This window comes from Rhinatrema bivittatum, chromosome 1 (assembly GCF_901001135.1).
Source record: "Rhinatrema bivittatum chromosome 1, aRhiBiv1.1, whole genome shotgun sequence".
Taxonomy (NCBI): domain Eukaryota; kingdom Metazoa; phylum Chordata; class Amphibia; order Gymnophiona; family Rhinatrematidae; genus Rhinatrema; species Rhinatrema bivittatum.
Window position 1 is genome coordinate 36,725,590 of NC_042615.1, and position 13,787 is coordinate 36,739,376.

General features: G+C 47.1%; 1 protein-coding gene across 2 annotated transcripts in view; it reads left to right on the forward strand.

The window, feature by feature from the left end:
• Positions 1-6,678: 6,678 nt before the first annotated feature.
• The window catches only part of MGST2 (microsomal glutathione S-transferase 2), a 30,320-nt gene continuing 23,211 nt past the window's right edge, over positions 6,679-13,787 (forward strand). The window contains exon 1 of one of the 2 annotated variants that reach the window (XM_029596289.1): positions 6,679-6,822. In XM_029596289.1, the coding sequence (XP_029452149.1) occupies positions 6,762-6,822 (61 nt within the window). In that variant the 5' untranslated portion in view covers positions 6,679-6,761. Of the gene's footprint in view, positions 6,823-7,328; positions 7,785-13,787 lie in introns of those variants that run through there. The other variant, XM_029596206.1, reaches the window with a different exon arrangement.

The following is a 13,787-nucleotide window of genomic DNA, read 5'->3' on the forward strand; positions in this document are numbered from 1 at the left end:
AGACTAAATTACTGTGTCCCGAAATTATGTTTGTCTAAAAAGTGTGTCACCAACACTAGAGGTATACATTTTACAGGTGAAATAATGCAGCATATGGGAAAAGCTTTGGGAATAAAATTCTACTACCATTACCTTCATAAGCCATGAACCAACTGACTGGTTGAAAGATTGAATGGTATTCTTAAAAACAAAAATGCTAAAATATGTACTGACACTTTTCTTAAGTGGCCAGATGTACTCCCTTTGGCCCTAATGAGCACAAGAAACATGTCTAACCGAAAATAAGGACTGACCCTTTATGAACAATTAATGGTAAGGCCCATGCCTACTGTCAGGATGCCTAAACTCCCTGTGGACATTGATTTTGCACAGGATGAACTGATTATGCGTTTTGTTTCTCAGTTACATCAACAGATTAAGAAAACAGCTAGTTATCAGCCAAGACTTTTTCTGCATTAGCAAATCCGATGCCTCTAGATGTACAGCTGGGTGATTTTGTGCTACTAAAGGTGTTTCAGCGAAAAGACTGCCTAAGATCCAGGTGGAAAGACACATATAAAGTACTGTTAGTAAGTCATTCTGTTTTAAAACTTCAAGGACTTGACTATTGAGATCATGCCAGCCACTGCAAAAAGACTTTTGCCCCACCCCAACTATTCAGCCATGAGCCCAGTTTCTAAGCCTCCTCTTTGACAATGCCCAACTCAGGAATGCCACCTGAACTGCTCAGGCAACTTTTACGAAACAGAGCTGAAGGATTCTTCAAAGGATTGGTGGTTAAAATTCATCATGTACCAGCAAGCCGGTGGTAGTCCGTAAGCTGAGAAATAATCCCCTGATGCAGGCCATGGCGTTGGGAATGCTATGAATCAAGTTTCCTTGGGTGTGCTGTAAAGCAAGTTTGAGTGTGCTGTGAAGTAAGTATCCTTGGATGTACTGTGAAGCCAGTTCTTTTCAGAAAAGGAGTATATAATTGACAACTTTATCCAGTGGTCCTCATGGGCACACTGTGAAGCTATAAAGCAAGTTTGAACATGCACACAGGCTACCTAGGTCTCTCTCTCACACACCCCTGCACACTGGCTCCCTCTCTCGCTCGCGGTGAAAATGAAGCAGGTCCAGGCATACCGTGAGCAGAGGTCGTCCTGCTCGCGGCAAGAAAGGAGCAGGCCCAGGCATGCGGTGAGCAGAGGTCATCTCGCTCGTGGCAGGCTGGGGCCTGCCAAATACCGCACAGATCCTGTGCAACTGTGCAGGAGGGGGAACTCTGCGTTCCACAGTAGCGCAGAATTTCCACAGGACTGCGGGCTGTAGCCACCAACAAAGCTCCTGTTTCATTTCTTGTGAGATGTCCACTAAGATCATCAAGGGTTGCATTTATTTGGTTTCACTGGGAGCAGAGGTCCCACTGTAGGAGTCCCCGTGTGAAGGCAGGTCAGCAGAATTACATGAATTGCTGTCATGTGTCTCAACATGACCAGAATGTTCCCGGCTGTCGTTTGAGCTGAGTGCAGCAGTTGATATACAAAGATTATGAGTGTGTTCACCCAGCCTGACGGAGGAAGGCTTTTTCTTACAGGGAGTCTATCCATGCTGCTATTAATTTTAATCTCTGGATGGGAACTGGAATTGATGTTTTGAAGTTTAACAGGAAACCTAATGACTGCAAGAGCTGAATTGACTTCTGCAAAGAGGTGAGAGAATCTTCCGGAGAAGTCGCTGTCACTAGCCAGCAATCTAGGCAAGAGAAGACCTGGATGCCTTGTCGATGCGCTGCTGCTATAGCTAGGCATTTGGTGAAGACGCTCTGCGATGCTGATGGTTCGAAGGGGCGTACTTGGCAATGGTAATGACAGGAGTCTGCCACAAAGCGAAGCGAGAGCCAGTGGGAGGAACGGATGGGGATATGAGCATAAGTGTTCTTCAAATCCAGGGCACACATTCACTCCCCCTTCTGAATGAGGGGAAGAATTGTGTGAAGAGAGTTAATTTTGAAATTCTCCCAGAACAAATTCTTGTTCAGACTTTTTAAATAAGAACATAAGAAATTGCCATGCTGGATCAGACCAAGGGTCCATCAAGCCCAGCATCCTGTTTCCATCAGTGGCCAATCCAGGCCACAAGAACCTGGCAATTACCCAAACACTAAGAAGATCCCATGCTACTGATGCAATTAATAGCAGTGGCTATTCCCTAAGTAAACTTGATTAATAGCCGTTAATGGACTTCTCCTCCAGGATGGGTCTCAATCCCCTGGTTTTCTTGAGGATAAGGAAGTAGTGGGAGTAGAAGCCCTGGGCAGGTTGATGGGGTGGAACAGGTTCTATTGCTCGTTGACTGAGAAGTGACTCCGTGAGACGGATTGGATTGAAGGCTGAGCAATGAGGAAACGTGGGAAGTTGGGAGTAATGTAAGAGGTATCCAGACACCACAGTTTTGAGTACCCAGTGGTCTTTGATAATCTTGCACCATTTCTCCAGGTAGAACTGGATCCTCCCCCTACTGGAGAGGATAATTGTTGGGCCTGGAGGATGGTCAAAAACTTGACCCAGGCTTAGCTTGGGCTCATTGTGCTGCTTTAGTTTGACAGTGTTCCCACTGTTTTGGACAAGAAGCTGTTGCTGCTACGGAAGCAGAGGTGGAATTCAGAACCTCTGAAATTACCAGAAGGGGTTTCTCTGGAAGTATGGCCTTTTAAAAGCGTTGTACAGCCGGCGTGAGGTGGACTGTTACTCTGAGCCGGTTGAGAGGGATTGGACTGCCATATGTTGCTCTTTGATTTGAGCAACCATTTCCCTGAGCTTGTTTTTGAAAAGATGGTCTCCCAGGCAAGGGATGTCTGCTAGCTTATCATGGACATCATCCCACAAGCTGCTGGCATGTAACCAAGGTATCTGATATGCTCCTATCATAAATTGATTGAATAACATGGCATATGCACTCTTCTGCATCATGAAAATGTTGTGGATATGCTGAGCCTGTACCACCTTACAAAAGGAATGGCTTCATCTTTTGCTAGCAAGCATATAAGAATTGAACCTATTAGGATTGTGGACCCTTTTATTGGGGTGAGGTTGACGCAGCCTAGAGAGAAGGCCCTGTAGGACCTCGTTGCCAACTGGCGGAGCAGACAGTGCAGGGACTGAGCTGGAACTTCGCCTGTATTAACCCCTTTCCCCTTGAGTTGAGCCTTTAGGTTCCAGGGGCCAGCAGGTCTTAAGTGGCAGTCTCTGAAATGAAGCGTAGTTCCGGTGTCAGGCTGAGGTCAGAGGCAGGAGACAAACAGGGAAGACAAGAGTCAAGGCTAGGGTCATTGGTAGGCAGCAGGAAAGGGTGGTCATAGTCCAGGCTGGGTCTGTGGCAGGTAAGAGTAGTCAGGGTACAGGCTAAGGTCAGTTCTGATTATCGGTCTGTAGGCAGGCTAGGCTAGGAGCAAGGAGTGCAAGCCTGGACGAGGCTGAAGAGATGAAGGCAAGGCTGGGAAGGCTGAAGAGAGGGAGGCAAGGCTGAAGACCAGGCTGGAACATGAGCTGGAACTCTGGAACAGCAACTCACACTATCTGAGGATAGTTGATCCGTTGCTGGGGTTTAAATACCAGGCTATGTGATGTCATCAGGAAGCACCAGTGAGCTCTTTTCCTACCATGGGGTCTTCATATGACGGTGCGTGCCTAGAGGGAGGGCCCGATGCTGGAGACAGCGGCGTTCCTGGCTGCATGGAGCGGCAGTGTAACTGGCCACGCAGATCAGCAGTGCTGGGCAGTCTTGGAGGTATCAAGTGAGTGAGCCGGATCGGGGGAGCAGCCTGCGACCCGGCAAACGTAACAGGATCATGTACAACTGGTGAGCAGATATCCATACACTGAGCATAGAGCTCTGGAATCCTTTCTTACCAAAATTGTCCACTAACCAGGGATTCAGTCCTGGTGGAGTATTGGAAAATATCGTTTTCTAGGCTCTTTTAAGAGCTGACTCCACTACTACCGATTAATGAGATGGTTGTGCTACTCCTTAACCTGGAGAGTTTTGTACTCTGTACTTAAAGTCTAATTTCCTTGCTACTGGATGCAGGAAATTGATTTTCCCACATTCTTGTTTGTAACTCTTACAGAATATCATGGACTGGAACGGGGGTCATTAGAATTTGGAGATGGCCGAAGGCGTTCACATGAGGATCCTTGTTCTTACGAACACAGACTCCGAACGCTGTACCCAACTTGTCCAGAAATCTGGAGTAAGAGAGGTCCTCTGGTGGGCCTAAGTGTTCCAAAGGCTCAGGTGGGGGATCAGAGGGTATCCCTGTCAAACACTCCTCAGACATGAAGAGGGAGGGTGCATTAGTTGACTGAAGATGGGATCTTGGCTGTCTCAGAGGCCTAGTTCCAGGCCCAGACCTTGCCCCTGTCACATGATAGGGCAACGTCAGGTCGATGCCATTTTGAAAAAAGGCATAGACAGGCCTGGAGCTAGGGGATGCTCCTGGCCCCCACTGACTACCAAAGACTGTTTTTAGAGGTAACTGGGGATTAGGGGGTGCGGGAACCGCCTGCCCCAGACCACCATGGTCATTTTTTGGAGCTTGGGGAGTTACCTCTAGACTACAGAGATATTAAATTATTTGGAGAGAGGTGGAGAAGGGATGGGGATATTGGGGGGGGGGGGGGGTTTTCCTAAAGCCAAAGGGGGGGTTTCCTAAAGCCAAAGGGAGAATTTTTGTTTAAGAGGGAGGGGTGGGGAAAGGGAATGGGTCATCGCTGCACAATTTCCAACATTTTTCTTTTTCGGGCCAGAGCATGAGGGAGGAAAGGGGGAACGGGTAGGGGAGAAAAGGGGGAACGGGCGGAGGTCTCCAAAGACCCCTGGGAGGCTTTCACTAATTGGGGAGATGAATTTTGGGCATCTTGGCTCTTAAATTTTCCTGTGAGGCCATCAGGGACCTGTGTTAGCATGCCGATGCTCCCTCTGGAAAATATCTACACTTCCCTCATTCGCACTAAAATAACGGGGCTGACTTTCTTCTAAGTCAGCCTCATTATTTTATTAACTTAGGATGGCCTATGCACAAGCTGCTTTGCATGCCTTAGGAAATTTATGCATGTAAATGCATACAATGCAGCTTATTTCCAAAGGAGGAGGAAATCTTTAGGTGTATTGCATGATAGTGCTACAATATGACGCACTACGTAGCACTATGATATGGTGACAGTGCATTTAACGCACGTTACAGACTGTTTACCTCGCAACATCACATTATCAGGGCTCAGTAAATCTAGGCCTTAGCCAATTGCAACTGAAAATCAGCTAAATTAGCCAGATAAGCTGGTCATGCCCCAGAACACCTCTTTTTTTTATCTGGCTAAATTATATCTGGATAATGACATCTGGCTATAATTTAGCCGGATAAATGGCCAAATATCTTAAAAGTTGCCATTTAGCCGGATAACTTGTGAGTGGCTTTGAATACGGATATCTTAGGCTCCTAAATTCAGCTGAAAATAAGGCATTCAGCTTTTTTTTAATGTCGGCCCATATGTGGCTTTGGAACATTTTAAATTACCTTTATATATAATTTTAAATTTTAAGTGAACCACCTTGCAGTGATGGTGTTCTACTCGTTAACTCTATGTCCTGTAATTGCGTGTGTGTGTGTGTCTTGGGGAGTGGGGGTAATTGTACCCCCACTATCATTTTTCTCCTCTCTATTCCCCGTCCCTGCCCTCATCCCCACATCCGTCTCTCTGATGGTCCATAATCCAAACTTGGGATGTCAAAATGTGCAATCATAGAGTTTCTTCTCGGGGCTGGCATGACCCGGGGGGCAAGCACTCCCTGTCCCCTATCGTTCCTGCTCCTCTTCTGGGCACCCTCCAGCTCCTCACCGACACGCTTCTCTGTTCCTCTTTGCCATCCTGCTCAGCCAGTGTGGATTGGGTTGTGGGCTGGAGCATGCTTGCAATCCCTGTGACGGCTCCTCCCCTCTTGGGCATACTCGCAGGGTAAGGGGAAGAGACAAAGTCGTGTCGCCACAGGGACTGCGAGCGTATGGCAGGTTCATGGTTCCCGCATGGCTGCCCAGTGTACACTGGAGGGCCTGAGCAGATGAGTTAGCAATAGGGAAGACCTGGCAGCAGGCAACAAACGCCAGGAAGAAGGGATGTATATATTGGGCATTACTGGCACCGATGTTGACCAGGGGGTTGTGAGACAAGGGCACCCAATTTTGAAATCACACAGGGCAGCCAGAAATCTTGCACAGGCCCTGGTCTTGACTAGATTATAAACTCCACTGAGCAGCTTACTAGGGTTGCCATTGTCATAAGGAACAATCTAATTCAGTTGTGGGTAGGCGGTCTTCTGGTACTGATGGTCCCAGGTAAATCAATGGGATATTCCAATCCAATTTATATTCTGCCTTTCAAACACTTCCAAAGCGGATTTACATTCAGGTACAGTAGCCACACAGCTACAAGTCCCTGCATGCAACAGCCTGAATCCAAGACTGGCTCAGCCTGCTCCTTATGAATAGGACCCAGGTGCCAACCCCAATCCGTGCAGCGCGGCCTACCTCCGGGTGGCACTACAGAAAGGTAGCGGTAGAAAGAACAAAAGACAGGAAGCAGGGTTTGTGTGAGACGCTCGCTGCTCCCTCTCTTTACAAGGTGTGTCCTTGGCCTTTGGTAAATACTAAAGCAAATTCCTTTCTCTGACACCTCCTCCCCCCCCCTCTCTACAGTGCTGGACGGGCCCAGGCTGCAGGGAGCATGGCCGGCGATTCTTCTCTCCTCCTCGCTGCCGTCTCTTTCCTTTCGGCCTGTCAGCAAGGTAAGAGGGGCCGTGCTGCTTTGGGGGGGGGTTTCAGTCGGATCTCGAGTGGGCCGGGATCCTGCACCACGCGGCCTTCGCCTCCTTCCTCAGAAAAGCTGCAGGCTGGGCGCGTTTGCTTCCTTGACCCTGACGGGACTTTCTTTTTTTTTTTTTTTTTGTTCTGCTGCGCAGACTCCTCAGGCTGCTCTTGCCATTTTCTGAGCTGCCCCGGCACCAGAAAGGAAAATGCTGGAATGGAGAAGATGAAACGAGGATTATTCAAGAAGGTGCCTGGGGTCAGGGGTCAGCTGAGGGCGTGTCACCGCTTGTACCTGTTTCGGCTGGGGGGAGGCCGAGGCAGGGCATATTTTGGCACCCTGAGGTGATTTTACTCTCGGCCTCCCCAGCTGATAACCAATGCACTGCAAGCAGCCATGGATTTAGGGTTTTGCTGCCCCAAGGCACTGTTAGTGCTGTCAATCCCAACCCCCCCCCCCCCCCCCCAAGATTGGAGAAGGCACCGTTTCCTGCAGCAGCTCAGAGGCAGATTCTGTGGCAAGAATTAGGAAATTCTGAAGCACGTCGACAAGGGTTTCCAACTTTTATTTTACACTGTAAAAATAGTTTTCTAACCTTGCTTGTGTCTGGGTAACTCCGCTTCCTTTTAGTAGACGAGTGTAAATCCCGGGCCAAGGCAAGGGGGGCCACCTTCCCAGCCCCCGGGAGCATTGGAGGAGGTGCTCGCCCAGGGTGGCGACTTGGGTCCAGGACCTCCTGTTAGGCCAAACTGACAGAACACACCTCCATAAAAACTCCAATGTGCTCCAAAAACGAATACGTTTATTTGAAGAGGAAAAGTCGACAACATGGTACTGTCGGCAGGAAAAGACCAAATGGTCCATCCACCAAGTCTGCCCAGCAAGCTTCAATTGGTGGTTACTGCTGTGCCGTGCAGGCCACCCCCAGGCCTTATGTTAAGGGTAAGCAACATTTACAATGCAAACCAAGCAACTGTCAAACCCATAACAAAATGACTGCTAGCAACATTTTTAGGGGGTGAGCAGCCTTCCTTGATGATAATTCAGACAGCGCTGCTTGAATGTGCTCTGCTTTTGGACTTGGCTGTAGGAGCAGTCCTGTGCTTTATTCCTAATGTCAGCGTATCAGTACCCTGGACCGTAAAAGTCGGAGCCCGGTGTTGGCTGTCTTCAGAAACCAATTCCCCCCCATCAAAGTGGAGAGCGGTGTTGCGGTTGCGTCAAAAGCATCAAGGCTATTTAGTTAAGGGTAGTGATCCCCATGCCAAAACGTGCCTTTAGTTAGTGCGCAGTACGTTATCGTAGTCGCATCACTCGCCATCCTGTTCAGATCACAAAAATCAGTTCCCAGTTATCACTCTTTCTCCAAGGTCTCCTTTGGGCTGCAGGGTTGCTCCCCGGTTCACCTTTCCCTGTGCTGGGTATTTGTAGTAGTTACTCCCAGTGCAGACGAGGCCTTTACATAACTTCTGCTGTTTAACTCATTTTCCACTCCTCTTACCTCTGGCGCTTTCTTTCTCACTTGAGAACCCTGGGGGGGGTGCCCTGGATAACTATCTCCTTCTGACACAGACATCCCAAATTTGCATTCACTCTTGAGAAGCTGTTAGGATTTCAGACTCTTCCCTTCAGGAGCAGCTCCTATGAATGCAGTGCACCTTTCCCCTCCCTGGGAGCCAGTGCTAGTCTCAAGCTCTGTGAAGAAACAGCCAGCTGGTGCCTCTCTCCCCTGAGGGCCCGGCCAACAACCCCCCTCCCCCAACACAGTTCCTGCAGGGGGGAGGGGGAAAAATCTCCAACCTCTACTCAAGCCTTCCAGTTATCTTTGACTTCTGCAGAACTTCCCAGCCTTCAAAAGATCTTTCACACCCCACTTGTTCCCTTTTATCCTCACTTGCAGTCCCCTTGCCCACTCCCTGTAGTGCTCCTCGTGTGGCCTGGCTCCTCCAGACCCTCACCCCGCTCGAGTTGTTCCTTCATCAGTGGCTGGCCCCCTTTCACGGGCCACGCACACAGATGAATACCAGATACAAAACGTCAGCCACTGCTCCAGCTTTGTGCCTGCCAGTCACCTCCACCGGGCCATCTTAGAACGCTATCTGGAATTTTCCCAGTTCAGGAAATAGGATAAACGTTTAACTAATATTTAAAAAAAACAAACTACAACACTCTGAACCTCTGCTACCCCAAAGTGCCTCCTCACCAACATCCTTTGCCCAGGCTTGCCCAGAGCACAACCTGCCCTTTTGCACTTTTAAACTTTCAAACACTGCACAGAATAAATCCATGTAAACATGTGATTGCCCCCCCCCCCCCATAAAACTACAGGACCAGTGCAGCACTAAGTGGCAGCCATGCCACATGAGGAAAATGCATCTCAAGTATCAGTACAGGGAGGGAGAAGGATGGGGTGGGAGGTCTAGGGATCTGGAGAGGAAGGGGTGAGGAGAAAGAGAGGTGAGCGAGGACGGGAGATGGGGAAGATCAGGGATCTGTGATGGGGGGGGGGAAGAGGGAAGTAAATTCTTGGATTGAAGAAGGAGAGGGGTTAGGGGGGGTGGGCTTCAGGATCTGGGAAGAAGGAAGGCAGCTCGCAAGATCTGGGGGAAAGAATCCGAGATTGAAAAGAGAGAGGATCTGGATTGAGGAAGAGGAGGCTGGTGTCCCAGTCCCTCCTTGCCCTCCCACCCAATCTGACATAGGTACACACACAGCAGCACCGATCCCTTCTCCCTCTCGCACGCACGCACGTAGACCTACACACAAAAACTGGTAAAGGATGGCAGATAAAGATCAACATGGCCCATCCGGTCTGCCCAGTATCTGCCTAACCAAAGCAGATCAGATTCCCACATGGAATCTAATACCCACTACTGGGCTGTGACTTTTAGGGTTGTAACTGCCACTCCACACAGATCACCCCAGTGCCTTCTAGGGAAGCACAATGCAGTCCTATCACCGCCGTCTTGGGCTGTAACTGTGCAGGTTACGAGAGTGCTTCATTATCATTCTCTTGCCACTCGCGAGTCATCCGCTTGGGTTTATCCCATGCTCTTCTGAAGTCTGTTTAACAGTTTTTGCCTCCACCAGCCTATCCATCAAAAAATATTTCCTGACCTTGCTCTTGAATCTACCCGCTTGGAGCTTCATACGGTCACCCCTAGTTCTACAGCTTCCTCTCCTATGAAATATTGCTTGGCTTCCTGTGCATACCTTTCAGATATTTCAAATGTCTGTGTCAAATCCCTCTCGTCTCACCTCTCTTCCAGGGTGCACATGATAAGGTCCTTCAGTCTCCTCTCAGGGGGGCTTTTGGGGCAAACTCCATTTTGTTTGCCGTTCCTTGGACAGTCTGTAGCCTCCATCTGTCCTCTCTGAGGTAGAGCCTGGAGCACGGTGTTCAGTTCTGGAGGCCGTATCTCAGGAAGGCTAGGGGAGAGGCTGTTTCCAGATTCAGCTTTCATGATGGCCTCCCACATGCTGGTCATTTTCCATTGAAACTTAAAACTTTCCGGTCTGCTCTTGGTGATTCAAGCTTGATAAAGTCTAGTAAAAGGTGACACAAACTTGGATAATTGGTATCAACCATAAACTTTATAATTTACTAACCACTTAACATGCCAAGGAGTCTGATGTACTAAACTGTGCTGGTGCTTGTGATGGCATGAACCCACGTTAAAAGCACCGTTAAAGTGCATTACGTTGATTACATACATTAGCGGCACTTTTAATTTGTGTTATTTAGCGATTTTGAATATCAATGCTTATGATTTCGTTATTTTATGAGTGTGGTTTTATAGGCTTGGTAATTAGATTCTGTTCTTTACTGTTTCGGGCAAGCCTTGTAACCTGGTGAGGCAGTACATATACAAAAATGAAATAAAAATCTATGCAAAATAGGTATTGAGCAGAAGCAAGAAACCTGTGAGGGAGTCGGTTGGACCATTAGATGACCAAGGGGTTAAAGGGACTCTTAGGGAAGATAAGGCCATTGCAGAAAGACTAAATGAATTCTTTGCTTCCGTGTTTACTAATGAGGATGTTGGGGAGATACCAGTTCCAGAGATGGCTTTCAGGGGTGATGAGTCAGACGAACTGAACAAAATCACTGTGAACCTGGAAGATGTAGTAGGCCAGATTGACAAACTAAAGAGTAGCAAATCACCTGGACCGGATGGTATGCATCCTAGGGTACTGAAGGAACTAAAAAATGAAATTTCTGATCTATTAGTTAAAATTTGTAACCTATCATTAAAGTCATCCATTGTACCTGAAGACTGGAGGGTGGCCAATGTAACCCCAATATTTAAAAAAGGCTCCAGGGGTGATCCAGGTAACTATAGACCAGTGAGCCTGACTTCAGTGCCAGGAAACATAGTGGAAACTATTCTCAAGATCAAAATTGTAGAGCATATAGAAAGATATAATTTAATGGAACACAGTCAACATGGATTTACCCAAGGGAAATCTTGCCTAAGAAATCTGCTTCATTTTTTTGAAGGGGTTAATAAACATGTGGATAAAGGCCTTTTCAGAAGGCCTTTTCAGAAGGCGTTTGACAAAGTCCCTCATGAGAGGCTTCTATGAAAACTAAAAAGTCATGGGATAAGAGGCGATGTCCTTTCGTGGATTACAAATTGGTTAAAAGACAGGAAACAAAGAGTAGGATTAAATGGTCAATTTTCTCAGTGGAAAAGGGTAAACAGTGGAGAGGCTCAGGGATCTGTACTTGGACCGGTGCTTTTCAATATATATAGAAATGATGTGGAAAGGAATACGACGAGTGAGGTTATCAAATTTGCAGATGATACAAAATTATTCAGAGTAGTTAAATCACAAGCGGATTGTGATACATTACAGGAGGACTTGCAAGACTGGAAGATTGGGCATCCAAATGGCAGATGAAATTTAATGTGGACAAGTGTATAAGGTGCTGCATATAGGGAAAAATAACCCATGCTGTTGTTAGGAGCTACCACCCAGGAAAAAGATCTAGGCATCATAGTGGATAATACTTTAAAATCGTTGGCTCAGTGTGCTGCGGCAGTCAAAAAAGCAAACAGAATGTTAGGAATTATTAGGACGGGAATGGTTAATAAAATGGAAAATGTCATAATGCCTCTATATCGCTCCATGGTGAGACCACATCTTGAATACTGTGTACAATTCTGGTCGCCGCATCTCAAAAAAGATATAGTTGCGATGGAGAAGGTACAGTGAAGGGCAACCAAAATGATAAAGGGGATGGAACAGCTCCCCTATGAGGAAAGGCTGAAGAGCTTAGGGCTGTTCAGCTTGGAGAAGAGACGGCTGAGGGGGGATATGATAGAGGTCTTTAAGATCATGAGAGGTCTTGACGGAGTAGATGTGACTCGGTTAGTTAAACCTTCGAATAATAGGAGGACTGGGGGGCATTCCATGAAGTTAACAAGTAGCACATTTAAGTCTAATCGGAGAAAATTCTTTTCACTCAACGCACAATTAAGCTCTGGAATTTGTTGCCAGAGGATGTGGTTAGTGCAGATAGAGTAGCTGGGTTCAAAAAAGGTTTGGATAAGTTCTTGGAGGAGACATCCATTAACTGCTATTAATCAAGTTTACTTAGGGAATAGCCACTGCTATTAATTGCATCAGTAGCATGGGATCTTCTTAGTATTTGGGTAATTGCCAGGTTCTTGTGGCCTGGTTTGGCCTCTGTTGGAAACAGGATGCTGGGCTTGATGGACCCTTGGTCTGACCCAGCATGGCAATTTCTTATGTTCTTAATAATTGCACAAATCTGCTCCTTTCCTATGAACAAATAGTAAAATAAGGCATATTAAAATATGCAGACCCATTTCCACAAGAAGCTTAACTACACCTCGGGGAGGTGCAGTTAAGTTTGTTTGCGTTAATTTCAGCATTAATATGAGAGCTTTACCTGCAAACTGATGGCCATGTCATTAACATGGGCTATCAATGTGAGGTAATTGATGCAAATGAACTGTCCATGTTATCACCATTTAGTACCTTGGTCTGTATGAAAGATTCATTCTCTTTCCCATATTCTTCCTCACTAATGCTATTAGTCAGGCTCTACCATAGACTGCCTCTGCAGTCTTTTAATAAAGGGGGACCATATACGTATGGATGGCTTGAATCTGTCTCTCAGGGACATTGCCTGTTCATACGTCATTTCTCCTGCATTAATTAGTCTTTCCAGATAAGTAGAGCCATGCTGAAACCTCCACATCTCAGCTATTGTGATTCATCACCTTCTCTGCCCCTACCTGCACCCTGCCCATAAGTTCCTTTCCATCATCTCCTCCCCCAGGGTCCTTATCTCGCCCTGCTATTGGATTTCTCTCTCTCGCTCTCTTCCTTTCCCTTAGGTTCTTCTCCGTCTCTATCCTCTCCCATCTTCCTGGGTTCTTCTGCATCTCCTTATGACAGTTCTTCCAAAAAAAAGGGTCCCTACCATGCCATCCGTCTGCCTAGAGTGCGGGTACTACCTTTTCTGTGCTGATAAGGAGGATAAACAAACAGTGAGTATTTCCCACTAGGATTACATCCAATTTTACTATTGCAGCTGGGTTACAGAAGACACTAATATGAGATTACAAATGTGGGTTTCTCCTGTTAAGGGGGTTACTGTGGCTTGTAGTTCCCTCAAGTGGGGGAGCGAGATGGTGAGTCCCCAGAGTATATAAACCCATGCCACCATCTTAGGGTATAGACTTGTGTAGGGGCAGCATGCCACCATGCTGTTCCCTGTTTTGATTTTTTTTTTTTTTTTAGGCAAAGACCCTTGGATCTCTACGGCTGAGGCCTGGGTGTAGTAAGGAGAGAAAGGTGCCTGGGCTTAATCTTAAGATGTCCCTCGGGAACCTTTTGCTTTTTTTGAAGGAGGATGTTTGTCCATCCTACCTTTCTCTCTCTTGATTTCCCCCTTTTTTTATAAAGTTT